Source organism: Amphibalanus amphitrite, unplaced genomic scaffold (assembly GCF_019059575.1).
Source record: "Amphibalanus amphitrite isolate SeventyFive unplaced genomic scaffold, NRLGWU_Aamphi_draft 000034F_arrow, whole genome shotgun sequence".
Classification (NCBI taxonomy): Eukaryota; Metazoa; Arthropoda; class Thecostraca; order Balanomorpha; family Balanidae; genus Amphibalanus; species Amphibalanus amphitrite.
Genome location: NW_024881530.1, coordinates 537,291 through 551,612, shown reverse-complemented (window position 1 = coordinate 551,612; position 14,322 = coordinate 537,291). Strand labels below are relative to the sequence as shown.

At 47.9% G+C, this 14,322-nt stretch overlaps 1 protein-coding gene across 1 annotated transcript; it reads right to left on the bottom strand.

Annotated features, from left to right (window-relative positions):
- Positions 1–10,067: 10,067 nt before the first annotated feature.
- LOC122370190 (liver carboxylesterase-like) lies at positions 10,068–12,882 on the bottom strand. The gene has a single exon (XM_043345573.1). The coding sequence runs from the start codon at positions 12,423–12,425 to the stop codon at positions 10,647–10,649; it is 1,779 nt and encodes a 592-aa protein (XP_043201508.1). The 5' UTR covers positions 12,426–12,882; the 3' UTR covers positions 10,068–10,646.
- Between the last annotated feature and the right edge of the window lie 1,440 nt (positions 12,883–14,322).

Below are 14,322 nucleotides of genomic sequence, written 5' to 3'. Positions count from 1 at the left end.
AGTTTACTGAAAACCATGCCTCCATGTTCAAGCTCGTGTACCTACTTTTTGGAGTCTTGGACGCGTTAGAAGTAGGTAGGTAGGTAGGTAGGTATAGGTATGTAGGTAATGAACCAGTAACCTAGGTGTAAGCCCGATCCAAAATATAAGCATCAAAGTCACGATTTAAAAAAATAATTATCATTGGGCTCATTTTGCTCATTTTGCAGGCTCATCCTAAAAAGCAATGCCGCTGACCGTCCTCGAGTCACGAGTGCCGATTTATTAATGCGAATGTAAATGAGCCAATGTACTAGGAAGTACGAGCGGCCATCAGAGTCGACCTTAACATGCTAATGACTGCTGCCTGCCTGCAGATATGCCTGGAGCTGAGACATGACCATCGCAATACCGTCGGTGGTGACATTTACGGAGAGGGTGCGCCGAGATGGCCGCGCGGCGCACCTGGGTCCGCCTCGGCGCCGTCCGCGGGCGCATGGGGCGTGAATAATGCACCGCCCGCCGGGGGAGGCGGGGAGGCTTTGAACCGAACCTGCACCAAGCTCCGGGCACAGGGTACGGCGAGAGCAGCGAGTCGACATCGTCTTGTCATCAGAAACGAACATACCCACACCCGGCGACCGTGCAATAACCGGCCGGCAGATAGCTGATCGCTCTGGCCAATTGACCCGGCCACGTGCAAGGCACATGCTGTTATGCATGCATGACAGAAGCAGCCGGCGCGATCGTTTGACCGTCAGAATAGACACGAGCAGTGTCCCAAAACTATATTTTTGCTTGGGTGTCAGAGGGGAAAATTGCTGACCAAAGAAAGCATGAGAGTGAAAAATTGCCTGTTAGGTAAGGCCCAAAAAGAGCGGAAAAATGATCAAAAGCATGAATCTATCTACAATTGTGACCGATGCAAAACAACCATTCACGCAATTGCTCCTTCTCAGTGGAATTGGGAGCGGAAAATTGGGCTTGAAAACTGGAGGTGAGAATGGAAATGATTTTCATTTGGATGTTGTTTCCCACCCACATCTACAAATTTTGGGACACTGGACACGAGTCCCTGGACCTCCGGAGGGCGACAGGGGGTTCCGGACAAAAAGTCAAATGATAAAAGGTAAAAGGATGATTAGTCAACAGACATTACGTCAAAAGCACGAAGTCAAAAATCTTAAAAGTCAACAGGTAAAAGGTCAACAAAGAGGAAAGTCAAAAGTCAAAAAGTCAAAAAGGATAAAACGTCAAAAGATAAAAAGTGAAATTGCCAAAAAGTCAATGAACAAAAAGCCAACTAGCATAGAAGTCAAAAGACAAAAAGTCAAATGGACATAAGGTCAAAAGACAAAAAGTAAAAACGGCAAAAAGTCAAATTGCCAAAAAGTAAAAAGAACAAAAGTCGAAAGACAAAAAGTGAACAGGACATAAAGTCAAAATCCAAAAAACCAAAAGGACAGAAAGTCAAAAGGACAAAAAGTCAAAAAACAACAAGTCAACCGGGCATGAAGTCAAAATAAAAAGTCAAAAGTTCAAAAAGTCAAAAAGACATATAGTCAAAGTCCAAAAAGTCAAAAGGACAAAAAATCAAAGGGACAAAAAGTCAAAAGGACAACAAGTGAAGAGGACAAAGGTCAAAAGACGAAAAGTCAATAGAACATAAAGTCAAATTACGAAAAAATCCAAAGGACAAAAAGCCAAAATCCAAAAACTCAAAAGGACAAGTCAAAGAGACAAAGTCAATGACACCTGGATCATCAGTCATTACATAGGTACATGAGATAACATTTACAAACAGCTGTACACAATTAAGCAGGATGCTGTACAATATAACCTGCATCGTTGGACATTGAAGCGAGACTGCCTCCATTGCGCGACTGATGGGGATTCCCATGGCCCGCAACCGCGACTCAGCTGGTCACACGGGCATGCTTGGCTGAAATCTGACACACATCCGTTGACACGTGCTAGGTGGGAGCTCGCTCGCATCGTAAGGTTGTCATGAGGCAGCGTTACATGATCCTTCGAGACAACTGACTGTCCCAGGCGCAGTTTATTGGAATTATTTCAACAAATATAGTAGCCCGGAATGTTATCGATACGAAAAGTTTCGCTTGTTCAAATTTCCTATATTGTGTAGGGAGACGTTTCTCATCAATTGATTCCGTCACGGGTTCTATTAGCGATTTCACACTTTTATTATAGTTCAAGCGTATTGTATGGTATGTACAATTGGTACAATGGTAAAGCGCGTCGTTTCTTTTAAATCACCGTTCCATGCTTCTATCCTCAGGATACGGAAATCCTTCTCCTCCACGCCGCAACCCCCTCCGGGCTGGACAGGCAACTTTATGCGGGCTGCTGGAGCGGCACCGCTGCTCCCGAGGGAGCGCACCCCGTAGCCGGGTGCAGTGAGTACCTTGGGGCTGATCGGCCTGTCCTTCGGGATGGGCTCAGCCCCGGTGACTCACTAGGATGCCTGCCCAGACCAATGTCTCCCCCTAATTCCTATCATCCTTCCGGCTCTGAAATGGTCTAATTGGACCGAAAGGGCCTAACCCAACAAAACAAAACAAATTTCTTTTAAATAGGTGGAAGTTGGAACGAGAGGCAATGGTGTGATTGTCGGATTGTCCTGCCTTGAAAGGAACGCTCATATCAGCTCAACAGACAACAACCTGTTAATATTCACGGACTGCATACAATTAAGGTGACCAATTTTCATCGAAAGGTACGGACTGCATACAATTAAGGTGACCAATTTTCATCGAAATGTATAGATCAATTAAGTTATCGAGATGCGATTGCTAAAAACACAATTTTTTAGGACCTCGGAGCTGTGACGTCCAAAGAGAGGTGACAAGTATAGCGCATTGTGGCCACCAGTTACTGTCCCTCTCCTTCATCTTCGCCTCCGCCCTACGTCTCCTTATCGGAACTACCCCCCCGCCACCAGCAGGCACAGTACGCGAACTTTATATAGATAAGTTCACATTCCCAATATACTTTTTAAAGCAAAGTAAAAATAGGTAGGAGCGTTCTTATCGGTAGTGTCGGGGCACGCACGGGGACGCGCCGTGACTCTCTATGCGGTGCAGCCGGCGCCCAGCGGGCGGCGGCCGGGGATCAGGTGGCCCGGCGCGGGTCAGTCGCCGACCGGAGACGCGGGCTGCGGCGTACTTGTACCGACTTAGTTAACGACTGCTGTTGAAGACTACTTTTTGCTGTTGACTACATTTTGCGCATCAACTTTTCGCGCACCTATAAACTATTTGCTTGTTGACTTTTTGTGTGTTGACTTTTAGCGTGTTGACTTTTAAGCATGTTGACTTTTAGCGTGTTGACTTTTAGCATGCTGACCTTTCGCGTGTTGACTTTTAGCGTGTTGACTTTTAGCGTGTTGACTTTTAGGCGTGTTGACTTTTAGCGTCTTGACTTTTTGCGTGTTGACTTTATGCGTGTTGACTTTTAGCGTGTTGACTTTTAGCGCGTTGACTTTTTGACATGTCGGCTTTTTGTCTCTTTGACATTATGTCTTTTGACTTCTTGCGTGTTGACTTTTAGCTTGTTGACTTCTGGCGTGTTGACTTTTTGGCAGGTTGACTTTTTGTTCATTTGACATTTTGTCCTTTGACTTCTTGCGATGTTGACTTTCTGTCTGTTGACTTAATGTCCTTTGACTTTTTATCCGTTTACTTTTAACGTTTTGACTTTTCATCCGGGAATCGGCGACAGGTGGGTGATAGGGCGGACAGCCCTGGCGAGTTCAAAGCGCCGACCCTGCGTACCGCCCGCTGTCGCCTCCTCAGGCGGCGCAGATTGAGTGGGCGGACGACAGAACAGGTAAAAATCCAGTTACAATTAATCTCTGTTTCACACTAGCACCTACTGACAACTGACAGATGTACTTGATAAACCTTCAGTGTCGCTAGAATTAGCGCAACAAAAAGAATGTTGAGGAAAGTCTAGAATGCTTCGCATGCTTGAATTTATAATAGATGTCCAAATTATTTCTTTTCTGAATGCATGTCTGCTCTTTTAAACAACTCAGACTTCAATGAATTAAGAGGAAACGAAAACGTGTTGACTTGTAAGTAATCCTTCAGGGTTAGCCAGATGTCTTTACATTTGAAAGCAGAATAAGAAATGAATAAAATGTAGCTGCACGTCATGGACCGCCTGACAGTAAACATTTTCCCATGTTTTATATAATACAGAAATTCGGTGCGACGGTGGAGCTGAGAATCACGTTAACGGTTACAATGTCATTAACATCTAACTCCTAGCGAAAAGGTAACCCAGCAATCCTATGAGCGCCAGTTGGTATGTAGTCGGATAAGTCATAACGGAAGGACAGCAGCTGTGCATCGTAAGCATCGTCCCTCTTAGCCGAGAAGCTGAACCAAACTTCCACGATAAGTCTCATCCCATGAAAAATGTGCTATGTCGGAAGTCTGTGGGAATGCTATAAAGCTCATCTTGTTTATCCCTTCCTCTAGAGGCCACGTCTGCAAGACCATTTTAGATTTATCAACAGATATGCATAACGTAGGCGTAAGATGTGGATGAAAAGCATAACATCATCAGCGACAGCGGCTTCCCTAAGATGCTCAGCTCAGCCCTAAACAAGAATACGTTCGAGCATGCCAGCTTTTTCAGTTACATGAATTAACTACAACGAGTTTACTTCGCCTCATCTTATATAACATATAATAATACAAAACATAAATAGTAATCCAGGTTTATTACGGAGCGAGCGAAGCGAGCGTAGTCTTTCCTTAGATTAACGGAAATTTCTGAGTATGAGCGGCCGGCCGTGGTCACGCTTTTGCGAGGCTTATATCTCAGCAACCACTCGACCGATTTACACGCGGTAATTTTTGTAGGGTAGCTTCATTCCTTCTACCAAGTATTGGACTATTCCTGATGCATGTGGGTGACCCCTTATGCACGTGCCACGTGCAAAACGAAGAGGTGTCCGTTTTGTAATTGTTGCAATATCTCGGTAACTACTTGGCCGATTGCGCTGAAAGTTGGCATGTAGGTAGGCACCCACTAGGCACTGCATATACATGTGCCAGAGTTGGGGTGCTGCTGCACGTGCGCACGTGCAGGGGTCGTTTCCAGATCTCGGGAACGGCTGGACCGATTGCGCTCAAATTTGGTACACGGTTAGGGACCGGTTAGTAGGGTGCCGTGCACAAGTCAGTTGGGACCCATTTTGCACGTGCGCACGTGCAGGGTGCCGCTTCCAGATCTCGAGAACGGCTGGGCCGATTGTGCCCAAATTTGGCACATCGCTAGAGACCAGTTAGTAGGGTGCCGTGCACAAGGCAGTTGGAGGTACCCCCTCGCAATTTCGCACGTGCAAGGCCCACCCTCTCGCTCGCTCCGTTAGTCGCCCCAAAAGGCGTTATACTGGTGTGTAACGTGGGTAATATCTCGAATAGGTACAACCTTGTGTACTTAGGTATAAACTATAGAATATGGTCGGGTTGAGATGATTTATAGTTTTAATAGAAAAAGTCGTTCTAACCATCTCAAACGACATAAAAGTGACACAAAAAATGAATGCAAAATACTCATCGATAGGTACGTTTCTATGTGCAACAGTCACTGGAAAACCTTACAAGGATCTGACACGACTTCGATGATCGCACAACACTTATTCAGCATTTGAATCCCCGTCATCGACAATCGTACACGTATCATTTTATATTGGATCGGTCGGATGGGTCTCACTCTCATTGCCCGTCTCTAGGCTCAGTTGGAAGAGCTTCGGACTCCCGGTGGTAAGGAGTCGTCACCATCGCTACTTGGGTTTACTTTAGGCATCATGGATTTTGTTTACATTAATGGTATAGCCCATCACTGTCAATTGGGTCACCATTTTTGGATCATGAAACACACTTAACCCTGTCTTGACCGGACTCGAATTGAATGACATGAATTGAAAGAACGTTTGATGGTTTAGTCATGGATGGGATGATATTCATGGTTCAAGTTATTGTCCTAACACCTCATGCAGATTGCAGATGACTTGAATCCACATCCCAGTTAAATAACTGACCTGAATATTTGTTAATAGTTACACAATACAATTATAAATGTGTGTTTTTTTTTGCAATGCAAATAATTTAGAGATTCCCTGATTTGTTTTTGTTGCCTTATTTCAAAGTATTACCTTTCAATGCTTATCATATATCTTGAGAAAGTTTGAAGCATTTGTTTGATAATTCCCTGAATTCGGTATCTAGTCGGTATTTCCCCCTATTTCTGAAAATCGGTTCGGTTTCGGTAAGCTCTCAGTGGTTTTGGTCGGTAACTGTTTGGTATCGGTTTCCAAAATTTCTGAAATTGACTTCACTAGTAAGAACCAAGGGTGCAAGTAGCTCCGGTGAGCTGAAGCTGTCCAAGGGATACCGATACAAATGGACGATCAGTGATCCAACGTTGCCAAGACAAATGCATGATCAGTGATCTAACGTTGCCGAGACAAATGCACGATCAGTGATCCAACGTTACCGATACACATAAATGTAGAATCAGAAATCAGACGTTATCGACACAAATGCACGATCAATAATCAAACGTTCCATACATAAATGCACGAACAGTGATCCAACATTACCGATACAAATGCACGATCAGTGATCTGATGTTACCGATCTAATTGCAAGATCAGAGATCAGACATTACCGATCTAGTTGCACGATCAGTGATCAGACTTTACCAATATAGATGCACGATCACTGATCAGACTTTACCGATACAGATGCCAAGCCGCAGACTTCTTTCCTTTAAGCTACTTTGGGATACTTTCCACGGAGCGGATAACATTCATGTTGTGGGGGCCATTTTTTCACATAATAAACAGTCTATTTTTCCTCGTCAGACTCGTGTTATTTGAAACACGTGTGCGACCATCGGGACACCGACAGTTGTGCCATATAACAATGTCAAACAGACGAGCATGGCCCAACGAATTTTTCAGTGAACATGTTCTCATGCGACAAAACGGGTCAAAAATAGAACAGTTGGTCGACTTTCATTTGTAGCATTGTTCACGAATGGCGGCCCAATCAACACTAAATGAATGGAGATCTCACCAGCAATGCATGTGGGCGTCAACACACCGTCGAATTTCTTGGAATCACCTTTGGACGAAGCCGCTCACCTGCATTTTTAGTTCATTTTCCTTATATGATGTGGGATTACCGTTAAATTTAACCACTCAGCCGTCTGACGAGGTGTAGTCGCGGGAAATTAAAGAGCTAACCAGAACATGGATTGTTCAATATTCTCATGATGTGGTCAGATAGCTGGTTTCAAGCACGTGAGGGTTAAACGAGAACAAACAACACCAAATCGAGCAGTTTAAAAAAGATGTGTCTCCGAAACCAAGCAAGGTGCTGATTAGGTAAACAAGTGTTGTACTCGTAATTCGTATGTAATATACAAAATCCAATCGTGTTCTTGTCATAGTCCTCGATATAAAAAATAACAAAAAACAACGATCGAATAGTTCCACGAGGCAGCGTAGCGGGCCAAAATTCCCCTTTGCCCCTGTAGGCGCGAAGGTCAATCAAGCATCTTATAAGCTTCCATGTCAAACGTCTTTAACCAAAAACATGTGTTTGTCAATCGGCTGTGGACCTTCAGCTCTATTATAGTGCCACATGACCCCAAGCTTGAGCTTAAAAGTCCTGTCCTTGGTAGCCGAGCACCAAGCATCTCACTGGCGCTAAAACTGTCACACATCAATCAAGCATGAAGCAGCTTTTTCAAATAAGATCACCATCATTGGAGCTGAATATGGAGGGGATGGAGAACGAACAGCGCAACACCTTGTGGATTACCGAAATCTCGCCGATTGCCACTTTACATACAGTCGCCTTACAAAAGAACTTTCCAAGAAGCGCGAGGCCTCCATTTCCTCCTAAAGCAGATGGTATCTATCTAAACGTTTATCATGGCAATCTTTTCAAATGTCTCATTGCATTTAGTCATTAGTATCTCAGCTGTGACGCACAAATGACGACACATTCAAGATATATCGATCACACTATATCAAGCAAGGACTGATATCGAACTCAAGGCTAACTATTGTTTCAATGGTATATGCAGATATATCTTACTTTTGTGATAGCACAGGACTACCATATAAGTCGGTTACCAATACGAAACAACTAACCCACTCAGATAGTTTTTGGATGAGTTAGATAGTGGCATGCCGAACACGGCTATTTCGCCCTTTTTAATTACAGCGTTCCAATGCTGAGCGTCAATGGCATACCTACCAAAAGTATTAGGTTTCATCAATAAACTTGAAACGGTACATGAATCCAATATTTGCATCAAACTTTGACGGTGGCTACTTGGCGCACGCTTTCAATATGGAGCTTATTTTGGGCCTATTTAGTGCCCCTCCATGAGCTCTGATATTGTCCGAACTTTGGCCGAACTTTGGATGATGTTAAAAATATGAATGAGACATGAGTGCGCTGCTACCTCAGGTATATTTAGGTATCGCTGCCAAAGCAGTTTTAACCCTCGCCGGCACAGGCCATTTTGCGTCCTTCGACGGCACAAGGGGGGGGGGGGGTTGGTACGACCCCCCCTCGCGTTTGGCCTCTGATCGAGCTAGAGCTTCGCGGAAAAAACGAGCGTGTTGCCCGTCACGAGAGGAAGCCGATGATACCCAATTTTAAGGTCCTCGGTCATTGGGTGACCTTCCGGGTCAGGTCAATGACCCGAAAACCGGGAAAATCGGGACCTGTTAGAAAGTCGTAAAGTGTGGCTGCTGTGTGGTTTTCCGGGGTGCTGATCACGAATATCGTGTTAGTTTTGATCAGAGATGATGTCTTTAAGCATTTAGACCAGGTCGGGCCAGGTCAGGTCAGGTCAACCGGTAGGGGTTGTGACGGGTATTCGTAATACGTGTCAACCGCCTCTGACAGCTTCGTAACATGTTACGAAGGCACCAAAACTACTTCGTAAATGTTTGAATGGTTGATAAATTCGAATTAGCTCCAAAAACTAGCCTAGAAACATGTAAAACTAGAAAAAGTGAACCTAGGTCACCCGAGGTCACCAAAGGTCAATGACCTGACCTGACCTTCAGGTGACCTTGACACCCACCCTAATGTATGGGAGCAACATCAAATCACATGTTTGAACGTTTGAAACCACGAAAAGCTTGCAAACGCGCGGCTAATGCGAGCCGATTTGGCCGAATCGCGATTCCGGCCAAACATGGTCTCTGAAAAGAGGTCACAGGTCAAAGGTCATTTGGGTCAGGGTCATGAAATTTTCAGGGTAGGTGTAAAATGGATCAATGCGAGGGTACTGAACGTTTCGTCGCAATCGGCCGCTTTTTACGCGAGTTATTCGCGAAAAACCTTAGGGGGTGCATCAACCCCCCGTGCCGGCGAGGGTGAATGCCTTGGTGTCACTATTGGCTTCACAGGTCACCTTCAGGTCAAAGTACATGGTGAATTACTTTAAATTGAGGCATTAAACATACGCTAAATTTTGCTAATCACACATCTTGCTTATAATAACACGATAAGCAAGGACGGGTGCAGATTGCAGCTCCAGGGCTTCAGTAAAAATATATCCCACAAGATCTGCAAACAGTGTTTAAAAGCAAAGCAAAATAACAAACGGGCCACAGAATAACGGCAGCACCAGCTCAAAAGCGACTAATGCAATATGAATGTTCCACGCATGGATATCCTGCTACCGTTTCCAGTTGGCGACAGGCATAACACCAAGGTGAAATGAACACAACCAACAACAGGACGTACCTTTAGCTAAACCACGCACACGTAAAAACAATTCAAGGACTTATTCTAGGGCCCTTGATAGTTGACACCCATTACGTTGTTTTGAACGCCATTTGATCGGGACCCACGGGCCAAGCCAGGCAGCAGCTGACGAAATACGTACCGTCGTACGTGTGTTTATGAGCAGCATGCAGGCTAACAGCTAAGGTGAGGCCCGAGGGAATCCGTAATGGAACGAAAGTAACAGAATGGATAATGTAGCCTGTTCAAAACATTGTAAAAGAACACAATCAGTTGAAGCTCAAAGTATGTATTCAGTATCCACGTTCATTTTTCCAATTCGTGCGTAGGTCGTTACATGCATCACCTAGTCAAAAGTAGCTGATGAAAGGGTCTGGGAATGACAACGCTTAATAGGTATAATCTGGCAGCAATAGAGCGACGAATAACACCCGTAGATACTAAATATATCAACAAACAGCGAACCGTACCAATACACAATGTCCAAGCGAACAAAAAGTAGCGTACCGCATCTACCAAACAACAACCACTGTCCCGCGAGAAACACAGCACACGGCACCAGAAGTTGCAAAACAAGGACATCAGCCAGCATTCCTTTGACGTCTCCCGGGACAAAAGGAAACGTTTTACGCGTAGCAGCCAACTATATGTATCTTACATATTCAGGCTAATGGAACGCTAAACGTCGCAATAAGGACCGCAGCAGATCACTGACACTGCCGTAAAGAGCGGGACGCTTAGACTGACGAATCATGATGTCGGTACTTCAGATTGACAGGCGTATAGGGTGCGTGCGAGGTTGCCATGACAACTGACGAAACCCCATACATTACGGACGATGGGAGTAGCAACTCAGCGGGCCGCATCCGCCTTCGCCTGTTCACAGTCTTTCAGCACCGGGTGACGCCAGGGCTCGTTGACCTGCACAGTCTGCCAGAAGTTGACTCGCTCCTCGAACAGCCTCTCCCCCAGCGCTGGAGCAGAGTTGAGCCTCATGTGCAGTTGGTTCTGTTCCGTGAAAGCCGGCCACTCCGGCATCGGTAGAACGTCAGAGCTGGGCCGGCCCGTGCGCGCGAAGGTGGTCCACAGGGTGACCATAAAGCGGATGATGGTGTGTGCTGGCGAGCCGGGCGCCTCCAGGGGCTGACCGACCACGTTGAACAGATAGCGCAGGTCGTCACAGTGGGTGGTGCCCAGCTCAGGGACCGGCCACTGCACGTTCTCCACCACCGTCCAGTTGACCAGCTCAGCGAACGAGAGTCGCCCTTCGCCGGTGTGATCAAAGACGTACTTGTAGACGGGTGTATGCGCGGAGGCCAGTTGAATCTCCGCCGAGGTGGCGACGACGAACACACGGTCGCTGACGACATCGGCCAATGTGCGCGATCCGAACGGCGGCCCGGCCGTGCCATTAGCAGAATAGAACTCGAGCACGCCATCCGTCTCGGCGGCCAGGTCGGCGCCACAGTCCAGGATGCCTCGCTTGGCCGGGAAAATGCTGTCCAGGCCGGTGAACAGCGTCCACAGCTGTGGAACGCCGGCCATGACACCACCAGCGTACTGGTCGTTAGGTAAGACCACCGGTAGGAACAGCGCTCCCTCTGTCTCGGTGAGACCGTTCAGCCACGGGACTTGGTTGAACGCTCCAGTGGTCAGCAGGAGGTGCGGATCCTGCGGCAGCAGCGGCCGCTCCGACTCGATGTCCACCCGCGGGTGGAAGCTGTCCTTGTCCAGCTGTAGAGCGGCCATCACGTCCAGCAGCTGGTCAGTGCTCACCTCTCGCAGACACGCCACCGTGGCAGCCTGGGTGGCGCCGGTGCAGTTGAGCTCGGTGGCCAGAAGGGCGGCGAGACCATTGTCACGTCCGTTCACCGCGAACAGAGCAGTGGCGGCGCCCGACTGGGTGATGGCGCGGTGGAACAGCCCCGTGGCGAGCGGGCTGAGCATGAGCAGCGAGACGCTCGCGCCTCCAGCCGACTGGCCGAAGATGGTGACCGATCTGGGGTCTCCACCGAACGCGCCAATGTTGTCCCGCACCCACTGCAGCAGCATTACCTGGTCCAGCAGGCCGTAGTTGCCCGGCGCGGCGGCGTCGTGCGTCGTGAAAAAGCCGAACACGTTCAGCCGGTAGTTGAAGGTGACCAGAACAACGTTTTCGTCCATCAGGTAGTCGGGCCCCAGGTAGACGTTATCTCCGGCGCCGAAGTAGAAACCCCCGCCGTGGATGTAAACCATGACAGGCAGACCGGCACGCTTCTCGCCGCTCTCGACCGGTACACGCGGCGTGTGGACGTTCACGAACAGGCAGTCTTCAGAGCCCTGACGTGTCGAGTTGTCGAACATGTCAAACTGAGGACAGCGCGCGCCGTAACGCGCCGCGTCTCTCGTCTGACTCCAGCCGGGGTGGCGCTCAGGTGGCTGAAAACGGAGCGGACCGAGCGGCGGCCGGGCGTACGGAATACCCAGGAAACTGAAGAAACGACGGCCGGAGGCGCCGCGGGACACGACGCCCCGCACGGTGCCCTCACGGGTCGCGACCAGGGGACAAGTCTGGCTGGCGGTGCCGGGCCGCTGTCCTTCGGTGACGACCGACAGAAGAGTCACGACCAATAACAGCGGTAGCAGTGACATCGTGAAGGTAGGCTCGAGATCCGTGACCTACGACCCAGCGAAAAGGATGAGGTAGATCACGCCACCCACGATTGACACACCGGAATGCTCGTCAGTGAGCAATGAAGTGACCGGCTTAAAGGTGAAAGAAATACAGAAAATAGTAATGTACAGACGCCAGAAAAAGTTGGATAATTTCTTCTTTTTCAATCTCAATCAACTGACTTTCGGGGTATTCTATTTCTTCGTTCTTTCGCCAGTCGGTGTCTTGTCGGTGACTCTGGCTCAGTTTCGACCCTGGTTTCTGTTTTCGAGACGCTGAGCTCCCGCAGTAGCACCCGCCGCCGGGTACTGTCTCGGAGTGTCTCGCAGAGTGCCGTCTCGGCGCAGACCGTCAGAGTGCCGTCTGGTGCAGAGTGTCAGAGTGCCGTCCGCTGGTGACCGGCGCGCGCCGCTGACCTGTCGCCCCGGCGTCTGCGGCGACACTGACACCGAGCTGCGCCCGGCGCCGCTCGCAGGCTCGGTCGCCGCCTGTCATGGCCAGGAGCTCCTACGCGCCGAACCGGTTCGAATTCTGTCACCGCCGGGGCAGCAGCACTGATGAGCACTTCCCAGAAGAGCCGACGGACGCTGCCCGCCCCTCAAGATAAAAGCGCCGCTCCCCGCCCATGTGTGCGAATCTAAAAGCGGGTTACCGGCACTAGCTACGAGCAGAGACGACGGTATTCTAATCGTGTCTCCAGGATCACGGCGATCTCATGTGTGATGCAGTAGCCGCGCTTTGGTTATTCAGTTACTGCCCGTATTTAGGGTATCACTTCCCGCACGCATGCTGGACCTAACATTGAAGTGAAACTCTTGACTGCCTCGAACTCAAGGTGCTAGGGGGACCGGAGAGGTGTGAGTGAAGATCGATCATATGACTCGTGTGGAAGCTGATAATAGAGAATAGAGATGAAGCTTAGAAGTCTTAGAAGTCTGAGCTTAGAGTCAGAGAAACAGCTTGGGAACAGAGAGACTGAGCGACAGAAGAGGAGCACGCCAAAAGATTAATCTACAAATGTAATTAATCACGCCATTTTTCGTACGGTACAATGGAAGCACGAATATTTTTCTCGACAAAGTTCCTTTGGCACATCTGGATGTAGGTATCATTTTCCACGACATGCCTAAAAGGGCACAGGGAAAATAAGCCGGGTCAGTTTATCCGTTAATCAGTTATTACCTAGAACCAAACACCTGGCCGCCATTGAGCAGGTAACTATTTCGCGACGGCCAAAGTGCATGAGATCATGCACTAATTGTTGTTGCTGTGAGTGGGCGGCACAGGTCAAAGGTGAGCTCAGTTTGTGTTTGAACACCTCCGACCGCCGTGTGACCACCTTTCGCCGTATTTATCGACATATTTACGGCCGGGGTACTGACACGTGCAATGGTAAAGGCTAAGTGGAGAACTCGGTCACCTACAATGTCAAGGACCGTGTGGAGGATTTCTTACTTGATTTCAGTCACGGAGAACAGTCAAACGAGTTTTTTTATACCCAGGAGATTCTCGAATGGCTGAAAAACATGAATGAGCGGGTGAACTCACGTGTCGCTATCTTTTCTTTTCTAATTGACTTTCCCTGTTCGTTTAATCTTCGCTCTTCTTGATGAGCCCCCGGCTGTTGAGAACATCATGCTGTCCGATTCCTTTTGATAAGTTGTCATACTAATTTTCACCAAACCCAGAGCCAGAGCAACGCATAATGTTAATTACATAACAATGGTGAATAGAAAAGCAAAGTTCTCAGATGCCAGTGTTATAAAAGTCGTCCTTTGCATAATCGTAGAAATCGAGGCTAATCATTTGATCCGGTGATCCTATTCATTCAAACCAGTTTCAGCACGTGTAACTGCGATCATATGAAACAACCTA